At 31.9% G+C, this 18189-nt stretch overlaps 2 protein-coding genes across 2 annotated transcripts; both read right to left on the bottom strand.

The window, feature by feature from the left end:
• Window positions 1-7316: 7316 nt before the first annotated feature.
• Window positions 7317-11709, bottom strand: LOC103569535 (uncharacterized). The gene is made up of 5 exons (XM_008546872.2): window positions 11592-11709; window positions 11161-11329; window positions 10564-10691; window positions 9930-10321; window positions 7317-7545 (listed from the first exon to the last, which is right to left on the bottom strand). The coding sequence occupies exons 1-5, from the start codon at window positions 11683-11685 to the stop codon at window positions 7381-7383; spliced, it is 948 nt and encodes a 315-aa protein (XP_008545094.1). The 5' UTR covers window positions 11686-11709; the 3' UTR covers window positions 7317-7380.
• Window positions 11710-13276: 1567 nt separating this feature from the next.
• Window positions 13277-18152, bottom strand: LOC103569533 (uncharacterized). The gene is made up of 5 exons (XM_008546871.2): window positions 17955-18152; window positions 16616-16763; window positions 16368-16498; window positions 14214-14605; window positions 13277-14128 (listed from the first exon to the last, which is right to left on the bottom strand). The coding sequence occupies exons 1-5, from the start codon at window positions 18043-18045 to the stop codon at window positions 13961-13963; spliced, it is 930 nt and encodes a 309-aa protein (XP_008545093.1). The 5' UTR covers window positions 18046-18152; the 3' UTR covers window positions 13277-13960.
• Window positions 18153-18189: the final 37 nt, after the last annotated feature.

Here is an 18189-nt window from a genome sequence, read left to right as displayed (position 1 = left end):
TGTCGTCAAGTTGGTCAGAAACTAATGAATGACCAACTTTTTCACGATCAACTCGTGTTATCAGGGAAGTTACCCTAGATAGCTAGACTTTCTGGTCAGAAAGTTGGTGTCAATTAGATGCGAGCAAGTAACGACAACTTTCAGCTTTTGTAACTGTTGACTACAAGTTATTATCAATTTCCCCAGAAAGTTGAGGGCAATCTACTGCTGCAAACTGTTGTCAACTTTCTGAGAAAAGTGATAGCAACTTTCCAGCCCCTCAATTTTTCCCAAGTCTGTCTAAACTTGGAAATCAGCAGATTTTCGTGAATTCCTGCCGTTAATAGGTATTGAAAATTAATTTATTCATTGAGTTATACACAAAATGAGTTTTTTATTTTTAATTGACAATAATTAATTAAATTTTAATTTTATGACTGGAGCAATTGTGGATTCTGAAAGAGCATTTTGAGAGCAATTTTTTAGTATATTGTTAATTAAAATCTATTAAATTTCCGCGCCAACCTCATAGTGGTCTATCAGAGGGTCTTTGCCTTTAGTATTGAGTTGTAAGTTATCGACCCAACTCTAGCGTTAAGAGTTTGAATATCTTGTTATTCTTTCCGCCACTAGATGTCTCGTAAGTAGTCAAAATAGCCATAGTGGTTTACCTTCTTCCAAAAATTGAATAAATACTCACAATTCATTAATATAAAGACTATTAACTCAGTTGTAAGTAGTAATAACAACATTTTTATACCATCTCATTTACTTTATTAAATTATCCTAAAGAAAATATGATCATCATACAGATCGGGAAATGATCTAAATAATTATAATTTACATATATTTTTCTATGCATATTAAGGTGGTCATTAAAAATTGAATTTTCTCAGGCGCCCCATAAAAAGCTTCTTTTTAGTGAAAAAATACCTGGGGAATTTGGTTTTTGCTTTATAAGTAAACAGAATACGTGTCAGGACAATCAAAGTTCATTTTTCGATACAATCGTGTTTTTTTTAAATATCTTCTAAAATATGCAGATTAGAGGAAAAAACCATAGGAGTAATTTTGTGGGAAATGAAATTCTTGACAAAAAAGGTTGTAATCATTTTTTTCATAAAATGTGTATTTACGAAGATATTTAAGAAAAACTATTTTAGATCTTATCAATTTAGCACTTAAAGAATTACGAATGTTAAAAGTAACGTTTTTTATTAACTATAGACTACTTCGTAACTCGTAACATCAATCATTAATACTTTTTGTAGTTTCTATTTACTTAGAAAAATGTTATTTTCAAAATTTGTAATCCTTAAAACGCTCAATTCATAAGATTTAAAATAGTTTTTTTAAAATATCTCCATAAATACACATTTTATAAAAAAAATGAATATGACCTTTTTTGTCAAGAATTTAATTTCCTACAAAATTGTTCCTATGATTTTTTCCTCTAATCTGCATATTTCGGAAGATATTTAAAGAAAACACGATTGTATCGAAAAATGTACTTTGATTGTCCTGACACGTGTTCTTTTTACTTACAAAGAAAAAACCAAATTCCCCATGTATTTTTTCACTTAAAAAAGTTTTTTATGGGGCGCCTGAGAAAATTTAATTTTTAACGACCATCCTAATATACATTCATATATAATATTGATCACATTGTATAGTAAAATTAGTGGATGTAGTTAATATAAGTTGAGCAGTGTATTTATATAAATCTTGAGTAAATATATTATTTATACGTATTAGGTATAATTTTGAAAATTAATATCGTTGCATTGAAGAAAAGTAGTTGATGTAAATGGGGAATAATGAAGGAGGACAGGTGGTAAGCGGTAATCGAAGGTTGTTAGACCGGGGTATCGTAAACAGGGAACAGTTGGACAGGTGAATGTGTGTAGTTTGTAGGGTGGAGTTGAGTTGAGTAAAACGAGAGATAATCGCGGGAATATATACATACAGTTTACTATTGAGTATATAGTTGAAGCGGTGACGGGGCAAGCGAATATCAGGAAGAGTGACGTTGGACGTGAGACCGATGGATATACAGAGAGTAGAACTGAGCGTATATAGAATCTCTTGACGCGTGCATCGATGTCCTCTACTCTCAAGGGAAATCCACTTCATGATGGGAATCCCATTATTTCTCTAACGATATATAAAAGTAGGTATAGTGTATAGGTCCAGTCGTCCTCGTACTGTCCAGTTGAGGCTATTTCACCGGCCATCCTGACTCTGGTCCAGAGTATATCCATATACATACATATATATACATAAAGTAGGATCAGTAATATCTTCTCTTTCTCTATACCACTACCATTATCCGGTTCTCTTCATTCTGTATCTCCACAACCCTCGAGAGCTCATCCCGCCCGCACCACTTATCCCTCTTTACCCCTCAGCTAGCTGCTAGCAGTTTCTCTAGCTCGGTGTGTGTCTCCATGCTATTGTCTCGACTCGTTTAGCCCCGGGCGTCGGGATGGTTCATCCGTCTATTGCCGTCCATTCGCTTCAATGCTCTCCGACATTCGGACACGCTTCAGTTTGACCATTTTTATTTCTCTTCTATACAGTATCACCTGAAGGCTACTCTATCGGCGTCTCATATATATTTTATTCCATACAATCTACATTTCACTGTTTTATACAACTACGATGCTTGCGCACTTTTTCCAAAAGAAGAGAACATGGAAACTCTATAGCCATGTTCATTTCTGTCAAGAGGGACCTAGTTGCTCTACACTGCATTATCTGGAGACTTATCATCTGAAACATATCTAGTCTTATATTTTTTAGAATTAGAAAAAATTTAAATTGCTATGGATTTGTTTGTTGTTTATTATGAATGGTTTTATTTGATGCAACAAGTAAATACATATATATATGTATATGAATGTGAATGTGAATTTATATCAAAGGCAAACGTATGCACAAAGATGTAAAAGAATAGCCGATGAGAGTGACAATAGCGTAAAGAGCCTTTGTTGGAATCGTTGTAGACACAAAGTGAAACGCGGACTTTGGGCTGCAAGGTGGGTAGTTTGCGGTAGTTGTACGGTGTGGTGAAAGCGTTACGCGTGAGAGGAACCAACCACTATACATAGAGATAGGCAACAATGATGAGATAAAGATAGAGATGGAGGAGGTGTTGGCATGGTAGTAGAGGAACCCAAATGGGGTTAGTTTAGTCGTTACGACACCGATGAGCTTCAGAGCATAGTACCGAATTGCGGTCTTAGAATAGCACACTAGTGCCAAAAAACCACCAGCAGCAGTAGCAGATATATCGATTGTCCTGTGAATGTTATGATGCTACTCTGACAATTCATGAGTACATGCGTACCGTGGAAATTCGACTGTTGTTGTATGTAAGCTGATACTGTGGTTATCTGCAGTACCAATAAGTTACGGGAAGTGATGGTGGATGATGATGATTATGAGGATGAAGGTGTCTAAGAAAAATGATCCGAAAGTATTAGCGTCGGCGCTAGTTTTCTTGCTCTCCTTTTCCCCGTGTATTGATCCTCATAATTTGGGGAGAGGGAAAATACTCTCACGGCCCCACCTCTGTCTCGCTCGGGACCTGAATGTATATAGAGAGAAGCAGAAGCGTATGCGTCGAGGAGGCACCGAGAGAACGGCCGCTGAGGGCCGTTGAGAAACGAGTAGAGTTACGATAAGGAGAAGAGGCAGAGCAGGAGAAGTTGGGTAGGGTGGAAACCGACCAATAATAACGCGAGCGCGATATGATAATATTATATAATATAGAAAGGTTATATCTTGAGGCTTTATGATTGGCGGATTATATCCTCCAATAGGACATACGATTCCGGGACTACGCGGTCGCGGTAATATTCATATATAATATATATATGCATCTGCGTGATGTACTTGGGTTTATAGCTATTTGCACTTATGCAATGTAGATATGAAATTCAGGCACGCCTACGTATTATAAATAATCGAGATTGCAGTCACGATGATAATTACGGTGATGGTCATCATTGCGAGTTATTTGCATAAAGAGGATATTACATGCTGGCTATTTATTCCGACTTTAACGGAAGCAGTATAAATTTAATGTGATAATGATTTCTAGGGACAAGATTTTTGCCGTATTTTGAAACGAATGCTTCAAATGATAATATTACGGCGAAAATATTGGTCCTATAGAAAAAGTTTTCGAACAAAAGTTGGAGGAAATTTAATTTTTTAGAAAAAATGTCTCTTATGATATTTTTATACGACCAATATTTTCACCGTAATTCCAAAATTAAGATTCATAATGAATGATTCAAATTTTTGGTAATTATGAAAATCTTAATTTTGAAATTACGGTGAAAATATTGGTTGTATAGAAAAATCATAAGAGACATTTTCTCTGGAAAATTAAATTTCCTACAATTTTTGTTTCAAAAATTTTTTTATACGATCAATAATTTTACCGTAATTTTGAAATTAACATTCATAATGAATGATTCAAATTTTTGGTAATTATGGAAATCTTAATTTTGAAATTACGGTGAAAGTATTGGTTGTATAGAAAAATCATAAGAAACATTTTCTCTGGAAAATTAAATTTCCTACAATTTTTGTTTCAAAAATTTTTTTATACGATCAATAATTTTACCGTAATTTTGAAATTAACATTCATAATGAATGATTCAAATTTTTGGTAATTATGAAAATCTTAATTTTGAAGTTACGTAGAAAATATTGGTCGTATAAAAAAATCATAAGAGACATTTTCCCTGGAAAATTAAATTTCCTACAACTTTTGTTTGAAAAATTTTTTTATACGATTATTATTTCCGCCGTATTATAAAAAATTTGACACCTTTATTTTATTAATTGTTATTTTTAAATCAAAGCTAAAATCCTGATCCTATTGATAACTAAGCTGACTTAGATCAGCAAAATACGAAGTAAGTGATGTTATTGGACAACTTTAAAGATGCTCTCGGTCTGTAAGACTTTGTTCGCTTCAGCACTAAAACTCGAGTTACTGTCGGCAATCGTCACGCATTCTCAAGTCTCTTGTTACAAAGTTATCGAAACATTATTTACCAGACATTCAGAATTCGAACGATCTGGGACTACTCGCTTATGTTGAATTATTTCTGAATATACTATTCTGTCGATACAGTAGTAGCGGCTCTTTGTTGTAGTACAGCTATAACTAGACTGCCCATACCAAAGTGAAGTACGAGTTCACGCGTACTTTTAAAACTTGCATTGTGTATTGTCGATACATACCAGGTTTGCTACACACCAATACCAAAAACCAACTACAATCGGAGATAGAAAACTACTCGATACTTTTTTATTTATTTATTTATATACTTTTTTTTTATCTTTTTTCACTTCTGCTACCCGATTCTCCTCCGTTGCTTTTTACATCGATATTTCTCTGCTCGCGATAAAATTCAACCTTTCAACCGGCCAGTGTTTTACGGCCAATAGAAAACCAAGAGGGGGGAAAAAGAATCGCCGTATATAGTACAATACACATAGGTATGGCATTTTATTGGCGGTGGGAATGGGTGTTGAGGGATGGGAAGGAGGGGAAGGAGAAATATATATAGCATTTCCACTGGGGAAGTATGGTATTGGAGGATATTGATCCTCGCGTCCGTCAAGTACCCGATGGTCCCTTCTCTTCATCTAATGCTTTTTTCTTCTCTTTCCTTCTTCTTCTTGTTTTTTTTTCCTTAATCTATAAACCATTGTTTTGTTTTATCTTCACCGAAAACAAAATAATTCTTACGTTTCTTTTTCCGTTATTTATGGGTCTTAAGGCAAAACTTAAGTTAATTAATATTGAATAGAACAACATCAAATCTATGACGCAACTTAAGAGATTAAAATGACCAAAACACTCGAGACAGACAGACAGACAGTTATGTGTTTAAGTAAAAACAGCCAAAGTGTATATTGTTGCGCGCGCACACTTGCTAACGTGGCATCGCGTCACTTCTACTATACTAGTACTTCGGTTTCACTAGTAGTGATACTTTGGTCTTGACTTCTTCAACTAGATACCTACGCAACTCAAGTTTTTTGGCTTTTTATACTTGGCGGTTGTACTTAACTGCTCTTTCATTGTCATAACACAACAAGAACTACTGCTATCACTACCCTACGATTATAAACCAGTCACAGCTTTGGGTTAGAGCATTTGTTGTTTGCTTTAAAAAGAAACGGTGATAATTAAATATTAATATGATAGGCGGAGATAAGAAAAGTCCGCAATGCAGGGCCGAAATGGTTCAAGCATTGGCGGTATCCTTGGAACCAGTGATAGAATGAGATAGAACAAGTTATCTGATGTGTACCAACCCCTTTTGTCCATTACCTTGACGTTGTCATTGCGCTTTAACGGCGTCCGTTTTTATTCCAGGAGAGGTAGTTTCACCTACATACAGATAGTAATATAAGAGGGTGCAAGTTCGGACCAATGAGTGAGTTTCGCAGGGGTTGCTCGAGATGGATATGATGGATTTATGGATCTAATAATGTCTCGGCGTGGGATTGGCCCTCACGGAATATGACGGGCGGGGCCGTTAGTAGGGGGTGCTGCTACGAAAACCCCGTTCGGCTCTTCGCCACAACGATCGTCCACCCTCTGGTACCACCAACGACGCCACCGTCGTTGTCAACGTTTTCGTCGTCGTCGTCAACGTTGTCGGGCCTCCTCCCCACAGTACGCGAGGAGAAACGTCGCGCGCTTTATTCTAAAGTAGGGATGCAATCCTTCCGCATTTTACCTTCTCCATCCGTTCTTGTCATTCCCATGATTTTATACTCACCTTTATACTTACCTTTATACTCTGTCACATTTATTTTGTCAATTTTGTTTTATCTTTAGACAATTCGTTGCCTTGATCACCATTTTATGGAATTTTTCTTCTTGAGTGTTAATAAATAAATTTGAGATGAAAGAAATTATAAAATAAATTCAACTACGGAAACTTTTTTCTTTTGATGTCTTTCTGCAGTGGACAGCCTTTTTTTATGATTTCGTCTGCTTGATTTTATTTTCATCCCTCGTCTGTACTTTTCTCTTTGACCGCGCTGGAGGCGTAAGAATGGAGAGGAAGAGCATGAAGGGAAAAGGAAGAGGTTCTAAGTGGGGAAGTAGGGGAATTAGAAGTCTGAGGCGAGACAAACTTTTTTTCTTTATCCTTTTCTTTGAATTTGATTGTTGCCGCGAGCTGATAACTACTCAAGATTCTTTCTTCTGACTTTTTATTCTTTGGAAATTAAACTTATTTTTAATTAGAAAACAAACAATTATTATTTTTAGTTTTATTTTACCCATTGGCGTACAGATATTTTTAATTTAAACTAATTCTTCTTGAGCCAAGTTCATTTTTTTTCTACATACCGATTAATTTATAGAGTTTTCAAAACTTGATTGAGGTTCTCTATGATCCATGAATTATTATTTATTGTGGAATATTGGAATAATCCATTAATTGTATCCGTTAGAATTCCCGCCAGAGAATAGCTATAAGTTTTATTGATGGATTGACATAAGATTGGAGATCCTACTAAAGGCTGAGTAAAAAATTGAAAAAATTTTTTCAACTGTATTATTTAATTATGAATAGATTAACGGAGAAGTACTGCAATTGTAAGAGAAGGCAGTTATACCACCGAGTTTAAAAATTTTTCGATACATTCCTGTTAATTTTTTAAAAAATGTTTTTATCAGAATCTATTTGATTTCAGGCCTTTTGAGCCGTTACTAGAAATTAGGTTTCAAGTCAATAACAAATTATTTTTAAATTAGTTAATGATTTTTTTAATGATCCAATTAGACGTCCCGTCTTAATGTACATGAAAAAGCAATAATTTGAAGAATATGTTTGTAATACCAACTGCAGGGGAAGGGTACGAAATTATATATTTTTAATTGTCCGCTAGACAAGATAAAGACCTATGAACAAAAACTTTTAAATACAACATCTGTATTTAAATGTATTTTAAATGACTTTCAACATACTACAAATTTCATAGTTTACTGTACGTTAATAAAATATCCGTATTAATGCAACTACCCATATAACAATCTTTTTCAATTCTTGAGCAAGTCTGCACTCAAGATCAATAAGTGCTAGTGTCTTTTCCTACGTATGTATCTTGCTGCAGATACTCGTGACCAGATTTAAATTGCAAGTTTATAGTGCAAGCCTTACACAAGAAATTCGTGCCAGATTATAACTCAATTCTGGAGGAAGACTATAGTTGAAAATAGTTGCGCATGGCTTACTCAAGATCTGCACAAGGCTAAAAATTCACCTTGATTCTTGAGCAAGCCATGTGTAAATACCTACTGTAAGTTATACTGGTGCAAGAAATGCGTCAGACAATTTTTCATTGCACCGTGTTCAAGATATCTTTAATATTCTTGCGTACGATACCATGAACAAGACATACACAAATCTTGACATAGTTTTCTTCATACACGATCTTGCGAAAGACACATTCGTAGAAAAAGACAATAGCAGCTAGGGTTCTTGCTTAAGTAGGGTCTGTAGCAATTTTTGTCCAAGCTTTTCTCTCAAACAAAACTTCTAAACGCAAAAAAAAGAATGAGGCTCGATGCATTGTTCTATAATCTAGCAACATACGTTTTCATTTTTTAAAAATATGCTTTTGATTAAGAGAAAAACGTGGACAAAGTTTCCATTTACTGCGCAAGTGCAACAGAGATAGTACCGTTTGTTCACTTGAGTGTGACAGAGAAAAAAATTCAGACTCCTCTTAAGATACAAACTACAGAAACTTGCTCAAACACGTGTTACTAGGGTATAACCTACAATTTCTTTTATGTAATTTCTGCCCCAGAAGTTCAATCTAAGCGCGTTAGATGGGGGTAAAGAAACGCCGAATTCCTGATGCCTACACTATATCACTTTATTATTTCATCTAACACTACAATGGAAATCATTATTGCATGATCTATACTCTTATCCCACTAACTTACAAATATTATGGTTAGTTTTGGTTACATACATACTTTAAAGAATGAGATTTCTTTTACCGACTGACGTAATGATGTATATCTATATCTCGAGGTTACTAGTAGGGACTCGTGGAGACTTGCGCGTTCTGTTTATCGCACATTAACCTCTGCTAATGTTGTCAACAATGCAATGTATATGTCATATTAGTTATAACATAATTTTCTCTTTAAATTGAACTTTTGAATCATGGATTGCATGGAATATTGTACGATATTTGTTTGATAAGAGACAAATCTGGCATGGGTCCTTTCCAGAATTTGCTTCTAATTGTGATACAACGCAACCTGTCGGCATTCTGGAACCGAAAGATGCCATAATCTGTTACTCATCCGACTTATATCGTAAATAGTTATTATTTTTGTTGCCGGGTCCGAAAATAAAAAAAACTAGCACAACTCAACCATCATTATTTGCATTCTGCGGTTGCTTTGAGCCTGCGCGAAAATTGATAAAAACTTTTTGTCACTGTGGTTCTAGATTTGTACCACATTAGTGATACTATTTAAATATCAGTAATGATATTATTTCAGCATTACAGTTTTTTTTCCATGTATTACAAAAAATATTTTTCGATACGTTGAGTTCAAAGGTGGAAATTCGGGTAGACAGAGTGAAGTTATCTGAGATTATGACACATTATCAACTATACGTACTCGGCAGTGCTGCCAGAACGTGCGATATTTTTACCCCCTCTTGCTATTACACTCAATGCTATTTCACCTCAGGAGGGGGTAAAAATATCGCACGTTTTGGCAGCACTGGTACTCGGTCTCGTGAAGAATACAACATAACCTCAGACTTGGGACGTCACTTCAAGCCTGTTCGAATCCCCACCCTCGCACACATGTGTCTGAAATATCTATTTCGTGGTACAATTACAGTACTTCTTTTCAATAAAATTAATATACATACGTCTGTGTTTAATCTCCAACTATTTATTGAGAAAAATGTTTGTGAATTATTGCTAGCATCAGAATGATTCACCATATTGAAATATGTTGGAAACCAATCTGGCATCAAAATTTCTTTCACATTATTTAATGTCGTAAGATTGGTAATTAGATACTCAGTTGATACCATTCGTTCAAAAATAGTAGATTTCGACATTGGACTATAATACTCTGGGCCAACTTTCTCCAGAATTCTAATGTGTAAACAAGGTTTTGACGTGTTTTTTCTAAGAATATCATTAATTGTTAGAGATTTCTCAATATTTAGTGGGTTCACGGAATTTATTGGACTTGTAAGGACGAGTATAGCAATTCGATTTAAGTTTTTGCGTGATGAATCAGACTCTATGAATTCTATAAATAAAATCATTATTGTAAGAATTTTTTAGTTTAATTTATCATAATAAATAGTATTCTGTCTATGATAATACACAGAAAAAAAGTTTTCGAGTCAAAATGTTAAGAAAATATTTTGGAAGACAAAAGTTTTCGGAAACCAAACCAAGATTTTCTTGAATCAAAAATATTCGCTTTCAGTCGAGAATTTATTTTTCTGTGTAGTACATTGTCAATAACAAAAAAATATATATATTTACCATATTTAGATTGGAGATCTCGTCTTATATGAGTTATGTTGAACAGATGGTCTAGATCGATTTGAGCGAGTCTACTATTAGTTTTATTCCAATTATAAATACCAACGGCATAGAGAGAAGGAAAATTTCTGTTACAGGAAAGAAAAATCATTTTTGCCCCGGAAGATCCGAATTGCGGTAAGTATCGTAATTTACAGTATTTGGAAGAATTGCGGTATTTTAAGATAAATTACGGTACTTTATGGTGAAATACGGTATTCAACGGTGAACGTGGGCATTTTTTGTCAAAATTACGGTACTTTACCGTAAATTTGCGGCAATCCTGCGGTATTTTACTGTAAAGTAAATAATTACACTATAAAAGCTGCAAATTACGGTAAATTGCTGTATTAACCATAATTTTCCATAAATTACCGCACGACACTGTAACGCCGCAAATTTACCACAGAAACTGCATTTTACGGTAAATTACCGCCGCAATATATTGCGGTAATTTACCGTAATTCGGGTCGCCGAGGTGAACATCATTTTACTGAGTTATTTTAAAAAAATTTATCATTTCAATGCATCATAAATATTAATGAAAAAATTACTCACTCGTCAAAAGGTTGATCAGCTGACAAAACTACTCGAGGGTGAACTAATGCACCATAACATAAATAATTCCAATCTTTAAAATTAATAGCATGTAAAATCGGCACCATCCACTCGACATAATTTTTTTTAAAAAGTAGTACTGGTTTTTTAAGTTTTGGGCTCGATAATCCTGAAAATATGTCCATTTAGTAGTTATATATTCGATAAATATGTATTTAATAAAGTTTTAGAAAATAAGAGACTATTTCTGTTGTTTTTTTGAAATAAAATTAATATGTTTGAAGAATTTTTTTTTAGTCAGCCTAAGACCGAAAAAGTTTTTTCAAATTTTCTATACATTCATTGAATGTACAGAAAATTTATGTATTTCGATAAAATAAATTCATTATTTTTTAAACATTTAATATTGATCTTGACACAAAAAAATTTACTTATTGGAGATTCAATTGGAGTTTTTTCCGTATTATAAAGAGTCTGTGACATCACAGCCATGTAGTAAAGAAATTTTAATGAATTCATGATCATAACTTATCTTAAAATTTTTATTTTTCAATGATAAATATTTCTGTGTATACGATTTAAAAAATTTTTTCATTACTAAATTTTTTTTTATTTTTATCACTTGGATGGTTTTTATAATCTATAAAAAATGGTATAAGATTATCATTAAGAGCTTAAAATAGACATTATCGAAATTGCGCAATCGGTGTAAAGTAAATTAATTTTATTGTCGATGATAGCTTACTATGAGAATTTTAAAAAAATATATATATTATCAAAATTTATATTAGGAAATTCCCAAAGATTTTATATAAAAGTGTCATGATACTGTAGTTAAAATTATAAATAAATAAAAATTTTAACATTTGATTGTAAATCAAAGTTTAAAAAAAAAATTCATTTTAAAAACAATAATTAAATTCTAAAGTGATTATAAAAATACGTATTTTTATTAGTAATGTTTATAATATTATAACAGTAAAATGAAGCACAAAGTAGAATTAAATCTTATCCCTACTTATTTTTTTGGTAAAAATTTCCATTACCAAAACGACCCGAACGAAAAATGGCCACGTCTAATAATTATTATTTACCCTTAACGAACGAAACGATTTGATAGATTAGAAAAACAGAATTTTTAATGCTTTTGAATACTTTTGAATCACCCTTCTCTTGGTCATTTAACATTTCGAATCGTTTATTTTAGTCAGGGTTATTAATCCCAAGCACAAAATCAAATGTCATCATAAAAATTATCATGGAAAGTTGTGAAGCGGGATGTTATAGAAGTTTCGCTTTAGGAAAATATCGTCTGAAAAAATAAGATCGGTAACTTAAAGAAATTGAGAATGAGAATGATTGTAAGCTTGAGCGAGCGAACGTGATTCGTTTTTTGGAATTTAGTACAGGATAAGTGTAATACGTCAAGGGAATGATTGATTGATATGGATGAATCATTCAAAGGATAAAAAGTTAATAGTTCATTACCGACCGCGAGGTGGCCAACGCAAGCTCAGTTGGCTCGCGTGAGAAGACTGGAGTCGGACTAGTTAACAATTGGATTCATCATCCACTCTGTTGTTATTTGTTGGATTCTCTATACAAAATTTGATCTTTATTCTAATATATATTGCATTTAATATTTCTTTTTTCTAAATATTATTTCGAACAAGATTACATTCAAGTTGTAGTGTATATCATATTATTCAAACCAAGTTCGAAATATGTATATATTTACTTGAGAAAAAAAAAATTAGTATGGATCAAATTTTATGACCTTCAGTACTTTGGTTGACAAGAGATTGAGGCACATGTTCCAAGTAAATGTAAGCTAATATGTGTTTCTCTACATGGCACTCATATCGGGGATAGGGAAGGGCTGAGGGGGGCGAACGGAGAACTTAAGGAAATAGCAAGTTTTCGAGGACTCAAATACGTTAAATCTGTTTTTTCAATGAGATTTAAAGTAAATAGAAAAAGTCTTCTGTTGCCATTAGATAAAAAATATTTCGTTTTTGCGGGCGAAACGGGGTACCTTCTAAAAAAGGTGAATAGAATAATTTCTGGGTATTAACTCACTTTTTTAGGATATGAAAGGTTAAAAAAAAAGATTGCACCAGATTCTAAAAATTTTATTGAAATATAGGGTAGAGATACTATTTTTGGCCACTTCAGGGCCAGTTTTGGATACTTTAAAAATTTAAATTAAATAACTCGTAACAAACACAATAATATAAATAATTTTTAAAATACAGTTAAGGATACTTTTATCCCACTGTTAAAATGATTATTTTATTTTACACTTCTTCATTAATTTAAAATTCTGATTTTTTTATTTTAATTTAAAATGAAGTATCGAATGTCAAAAAATGGGACAGTGCCCACAAATGGCACCTCTACCCTAGTTATTGGTAAAATAAAAATTATACATTAATAAATTAGAATTGTAAGAGAATAGCGACGACCAAATTTCTCATTATTCCTGAGTTGATCGCCCGGGTCAAAAAGAAAATTTGGTTTAGACGTGATCGTCTAAAATTGTGACTAAGTAGGACCAGTTAAGCCAAAACCAAGGCGAATTTGCGTGAGTTTGCCTTGTTCGACTCAACTGGTCTTACTTAGTCACGAATAAAGACGACCAAATCTAAACCAATTTTTATTTTTGACCAGGGAATATTATCAAAGTGAACTATTATCAACAAATGAGAATAATTATCATTAAAATTTAACTTTGTAATTGAAAAAAATGTATATATTATAGATAAAAGAATTAGAAAAGACATGTATAAAGTGTGAGTGTTCAAAGAGTTTTTAAAAATTGCAATTTTTGCTTCAGCCAATTTCCGTTAACAACAAAATACATCGGTAAGTCGTTTAGGATATCAATCAAAATTCCTGTAAATGAAAACTGATCACCTTTTCCAGGGGCATAGCAAATCAATGGAGATCCCGCCAATCCGGAAATTTCCTGAAATGATCAATTATAAAATTATTTAGTTTTTAATTTTTTGAAAAACGTTGAAGAAAAAAATAGTTGATGTTTGCATTCTTACCCTATCGGAAATTTTACTGGAGTTATATACAAATACAGAATCATTATTTATATAATGGATTGAAGTATTATTGTTGAAGTTGTATTTCTCATGAATAGAATTATTGTATATCCTTATTAAGTCTGAAGAACTCAAAATATTTCTTTCATGTATCATTTCATAACTGAATACAAATTCATTTTTTATCAAATAAGTTCCTACATTCGATTGAACAATTTTAATGCGAAAACATGTTTTTTCGAAATTCTCATTATAAATATCGGTTGATGTTAATGACTTCGAAATATCTGTTGGTAAAATCGAATTTATCGATTTTTCCATAACTAATATTATTGGCTCATAAACAGTAACAAAGTCATATTCATCAATTTTTCGTTTTAGGATTGGTTTATCTGAAAATATAAAAAACGCAAATTCTTAAGTATTATTAAATTTTTTTTTTTATCTTCTTATAGCCAATTTAAAAGTAATATATATTTCTTTGATTTTTGATACATTTGGACAGACATGATTTGTAGATACTCATTTGAAAAAATTAAAGGACAAATTTATCATTTCTGTAAAAGTCAACCCTGATTTAACAACTGAATTCGATCGAATTAAACAGAATTAAATTTTTAATTCTATTTAATTCAGATAAATTCGATTAATTCGGTACTTAACTTAAAAATGAATTCTGTCCAATTCGGCAAGAAAACCAGAATTTGTACAAATTAAAACGAATTTAAATAATTCTATTTGGTTTAATTCTGATTAATTCGAAAATAATTCTCCAATTTCTGGTTCTGAATCCGAATTAAACTGAATTAAAAAGAATTTGAAATTTTTAAATCGGTTCTATTCCGTTTCATTCAAATTCAAATTTTCAATTCAGTTGAATTCTGTTTTGCAGAATTCGACAGAATATAACAGAACTAAAATTTTGAATTCGGTTGAATTCAGTTGTTTAATCAGGGAATACACAGAAAATTTATTTTTGTTTGAAATGCTATAGCATTGAGAGAACAATTTATCTGAGCCAAATAAAATTTGTTTCAGGTAAATAAATCCAATATTTGAATGGATCCAATCAACATTTATTTGAGACAAATTCATTTTTTTGAGATAGATATGGTTCATTTTAATGAAATGAAGATTTGTTCATAATTAACAAATCTGTATTTGAATGGCGACGACTGCAGCGCCACCAGCCGTAGTGTAATTTTTTTTAACCAAGATTTGTTAACTGTAAACAAATATATATATTTGAATAGAACAAATAGTTTTGTTCAGTTAAATTTACTCCTGATTAAGAAGAATGATTTGAAATGATTCAAAACAAACTGAAATGATCTAAAACAATTTAAATTAACTAATATATAGATATACATTAGGGTGGCTCAAAAAAACCGACTATTTTTTTTTTCGAGTCTCTTATGAAAATTTGTTGGCTTACGATGTTTTAAGAAGCCTCTCCAAAAATCAGCTCGATAGAAAATTTTCAAGAGGTCGTCCACGAATTTTGACAAATGTAAACTATTGCTGCCACGAAAAAGAAAAAAATTTGATATAAAAAATTCAAATTTCAGTCATTTTTGATATTTTGAAATTCATGCGACCTCTTGAAAATTTTTTATCAAGCTGATTTTTGGAGGGGCTTCTTAAAACATCGTAAGCCAACAAATTTTCATAAGAGATTCGAAAAAAAAAATGGTCGGTTTTTTTGGGCCACCCTAATATACATACTGGCCACCTGGTGGAAAATGAAATAAACACACACAAAAATTACTACGACCATAGTTAAATTTACAATAGCTACAGTTACTTGTGATGTAATTCTTGTCAATTTTACAATGGCCGTATTTATTTTTGTGTTTATTTTGATTTTCGTCAGGTGGCCAAAATGGCCCGGGTTTACTATGACACCACAGCATTTCAAACAAGAATAATTTCCCCATGTACAAAAATTTTTCTAATAATTTATCATTATGATTGTACACCCTGAAGGCAACAGGTTCTGAGTGTATTTTAAACTCGTATAAGAATTTTGAATTTGTATAAAATTTCATTCTACTAAAATTGCATCCAAAAGAAAAAAATATATTTTTGTTTTCCTCTCCCATCTATTTTTATCACAATATTTAAACAAAAAAGTTAACAGGCCATTTTATTTACCGGTATGTAAATATCCAAAAATCATGAAGCTATTCAAAAAATATTTAACGTGATAAAGTTTAGCTGGGTTTATAGTTGCCTCTTTCTGATGCCAATTAAAAATTCCAATTGCATAAGATTGAGCACTAAAACTAAAAAAAAAAAGATTATGATAGCAAATAATAATAATAACATTGATATGTTTATTAATAATCAAATTAACTGTTCCCATTATTGATTTATAAAAAATAAAATTACAGAATACTCACTCTTGAATACACGCTTTAGATGATAGGACAGCTTTTGGATGGATTAATACCCCATTACATAAATATATTCCTTCGTTGTATTTATAAATTTTAAAAATGGGTACAATGGTTTGAACGATTTCTTTTACCGACTTCATGCCATTCAAAACTGAAAAAAGTTTACGTATGTTAAATATGTTTTGATTTTTAATATGTCATATGTGATGTTACTGAGACATCTGATCTCAACACCTACGTTCCTTTCTTAGGAAAACATGCAAACGCGTATCATTCAACACAGTAACCCTGCTTACTATGTCGTATCCCGGTCCAAAATAAAACTTCATTCAGACTCGCTTTACCTTATTTAGATACTTGATAAGATCTCGACTTTTTCGTCTTAAATTCAATTTTTGTAAGCTTCTAGAGTTTTTTTCATTTTAGTTTCAACTTATTCGTCTTCACTTCGAGCCCGAAAGCATTCGCCTCACTTTTGATTTGCTCGTAAAAAAGTCGAGTAGTCTATCTTGTGAAAAATGGCTCTAAATTTCGAGTTAATAAACCAAGTTCAAATCTAGATTTATTCCCGCGTCAAAATATCTAGCCTCATCGAACTCAAATAAACCTCAATTTAGCCTCACTTTGTAACAAAAGCATTTTGAGCCTCAAATGATGCTTAATGGTCCTCAATAAGAACCTAGTCTCGACTCAATGAATTTGAATTCGATTAGTATTATTTGAGGCTTTTTGAGCATTATTTGAGGCTCAAAATGCGTTGTTAGCTCAGTAAGCTTGATTGAGACTTACTTGGGTTCGATAAGAACTGAATGAGGCTAGATATTTTGATTTGGGTTTGAAAAAACTTGCCTTGTCTTTTTTAAGACATCTCAAAGTTCTCTCTATGCAACTTGGGTAGGTACAATCTTTTTTGAACTTCCCGCTAAGGAAATTGAAAATTTTCAAAAAAAAAGGGAATTATTGGTTTTGGTCATGTTCTCGAAAACCGGGTTTCGATAAGATCTCAACGTTCCTAGATCCTAAGAAGCTATCCAGACTATATTTAGGAGGATGTCCAAGTGTATGTATATACTTTAATTCATCAAAAATGTATGATATCAAAAAAATTCTGATTACTTATCCAACAGATTATTAAATTTTTTATAAAAGAATATGTATTCATCAGTATTAAAATTTTTGTGAACATATATACGTATATTTTTTCTCTTACTTAGATAAATCAAATTTAAACATCAATTTGAGAGTTAAATATAAGGAAAAGAAAAAAGTTAAAAAAATATGAAACATGAAATTCGAATTGTGAAATAATGATTGACATTAAAAAAATCTAAAATTAAATTACCTTTTAAATTCGAAACACTTGCTGCTGTATTAACGTTAAATAATTGGAAAAAAAGTGCGAAATAATACAGATTTTTGAAAAAATTCGTCATTTTAAATTATTTTATTATTAATTATTTACTGTGTTTAAGATTATTAGAAGTAATTTTTTTATAATGTCCACAGTATAGAAATTTTTATTTTACTAATATTAAAAAAATGATCGAGACAATTAATTGTACTGGTATTATCTTTAT

Source organism: Microplitis demolitor, chromosome 7 (genome assembly GCF_026212275.2).
Source record: "Microplitis demolitor isolate Queensland-Clemson2020A chromosome 7, iyMicDemo2.1a, whole genome shotgun sequence".
In the NCBI taxonomy this organism is placed as follows: Eukaryota; Metazoa; Arthropoda; class Insecta; order Hymenoptera; family Braconidae; genus Microplitis; species Microplitis demolitor.
This window is presented reverse-complemented; position numbering and strand designations above follow the sequence as displayed.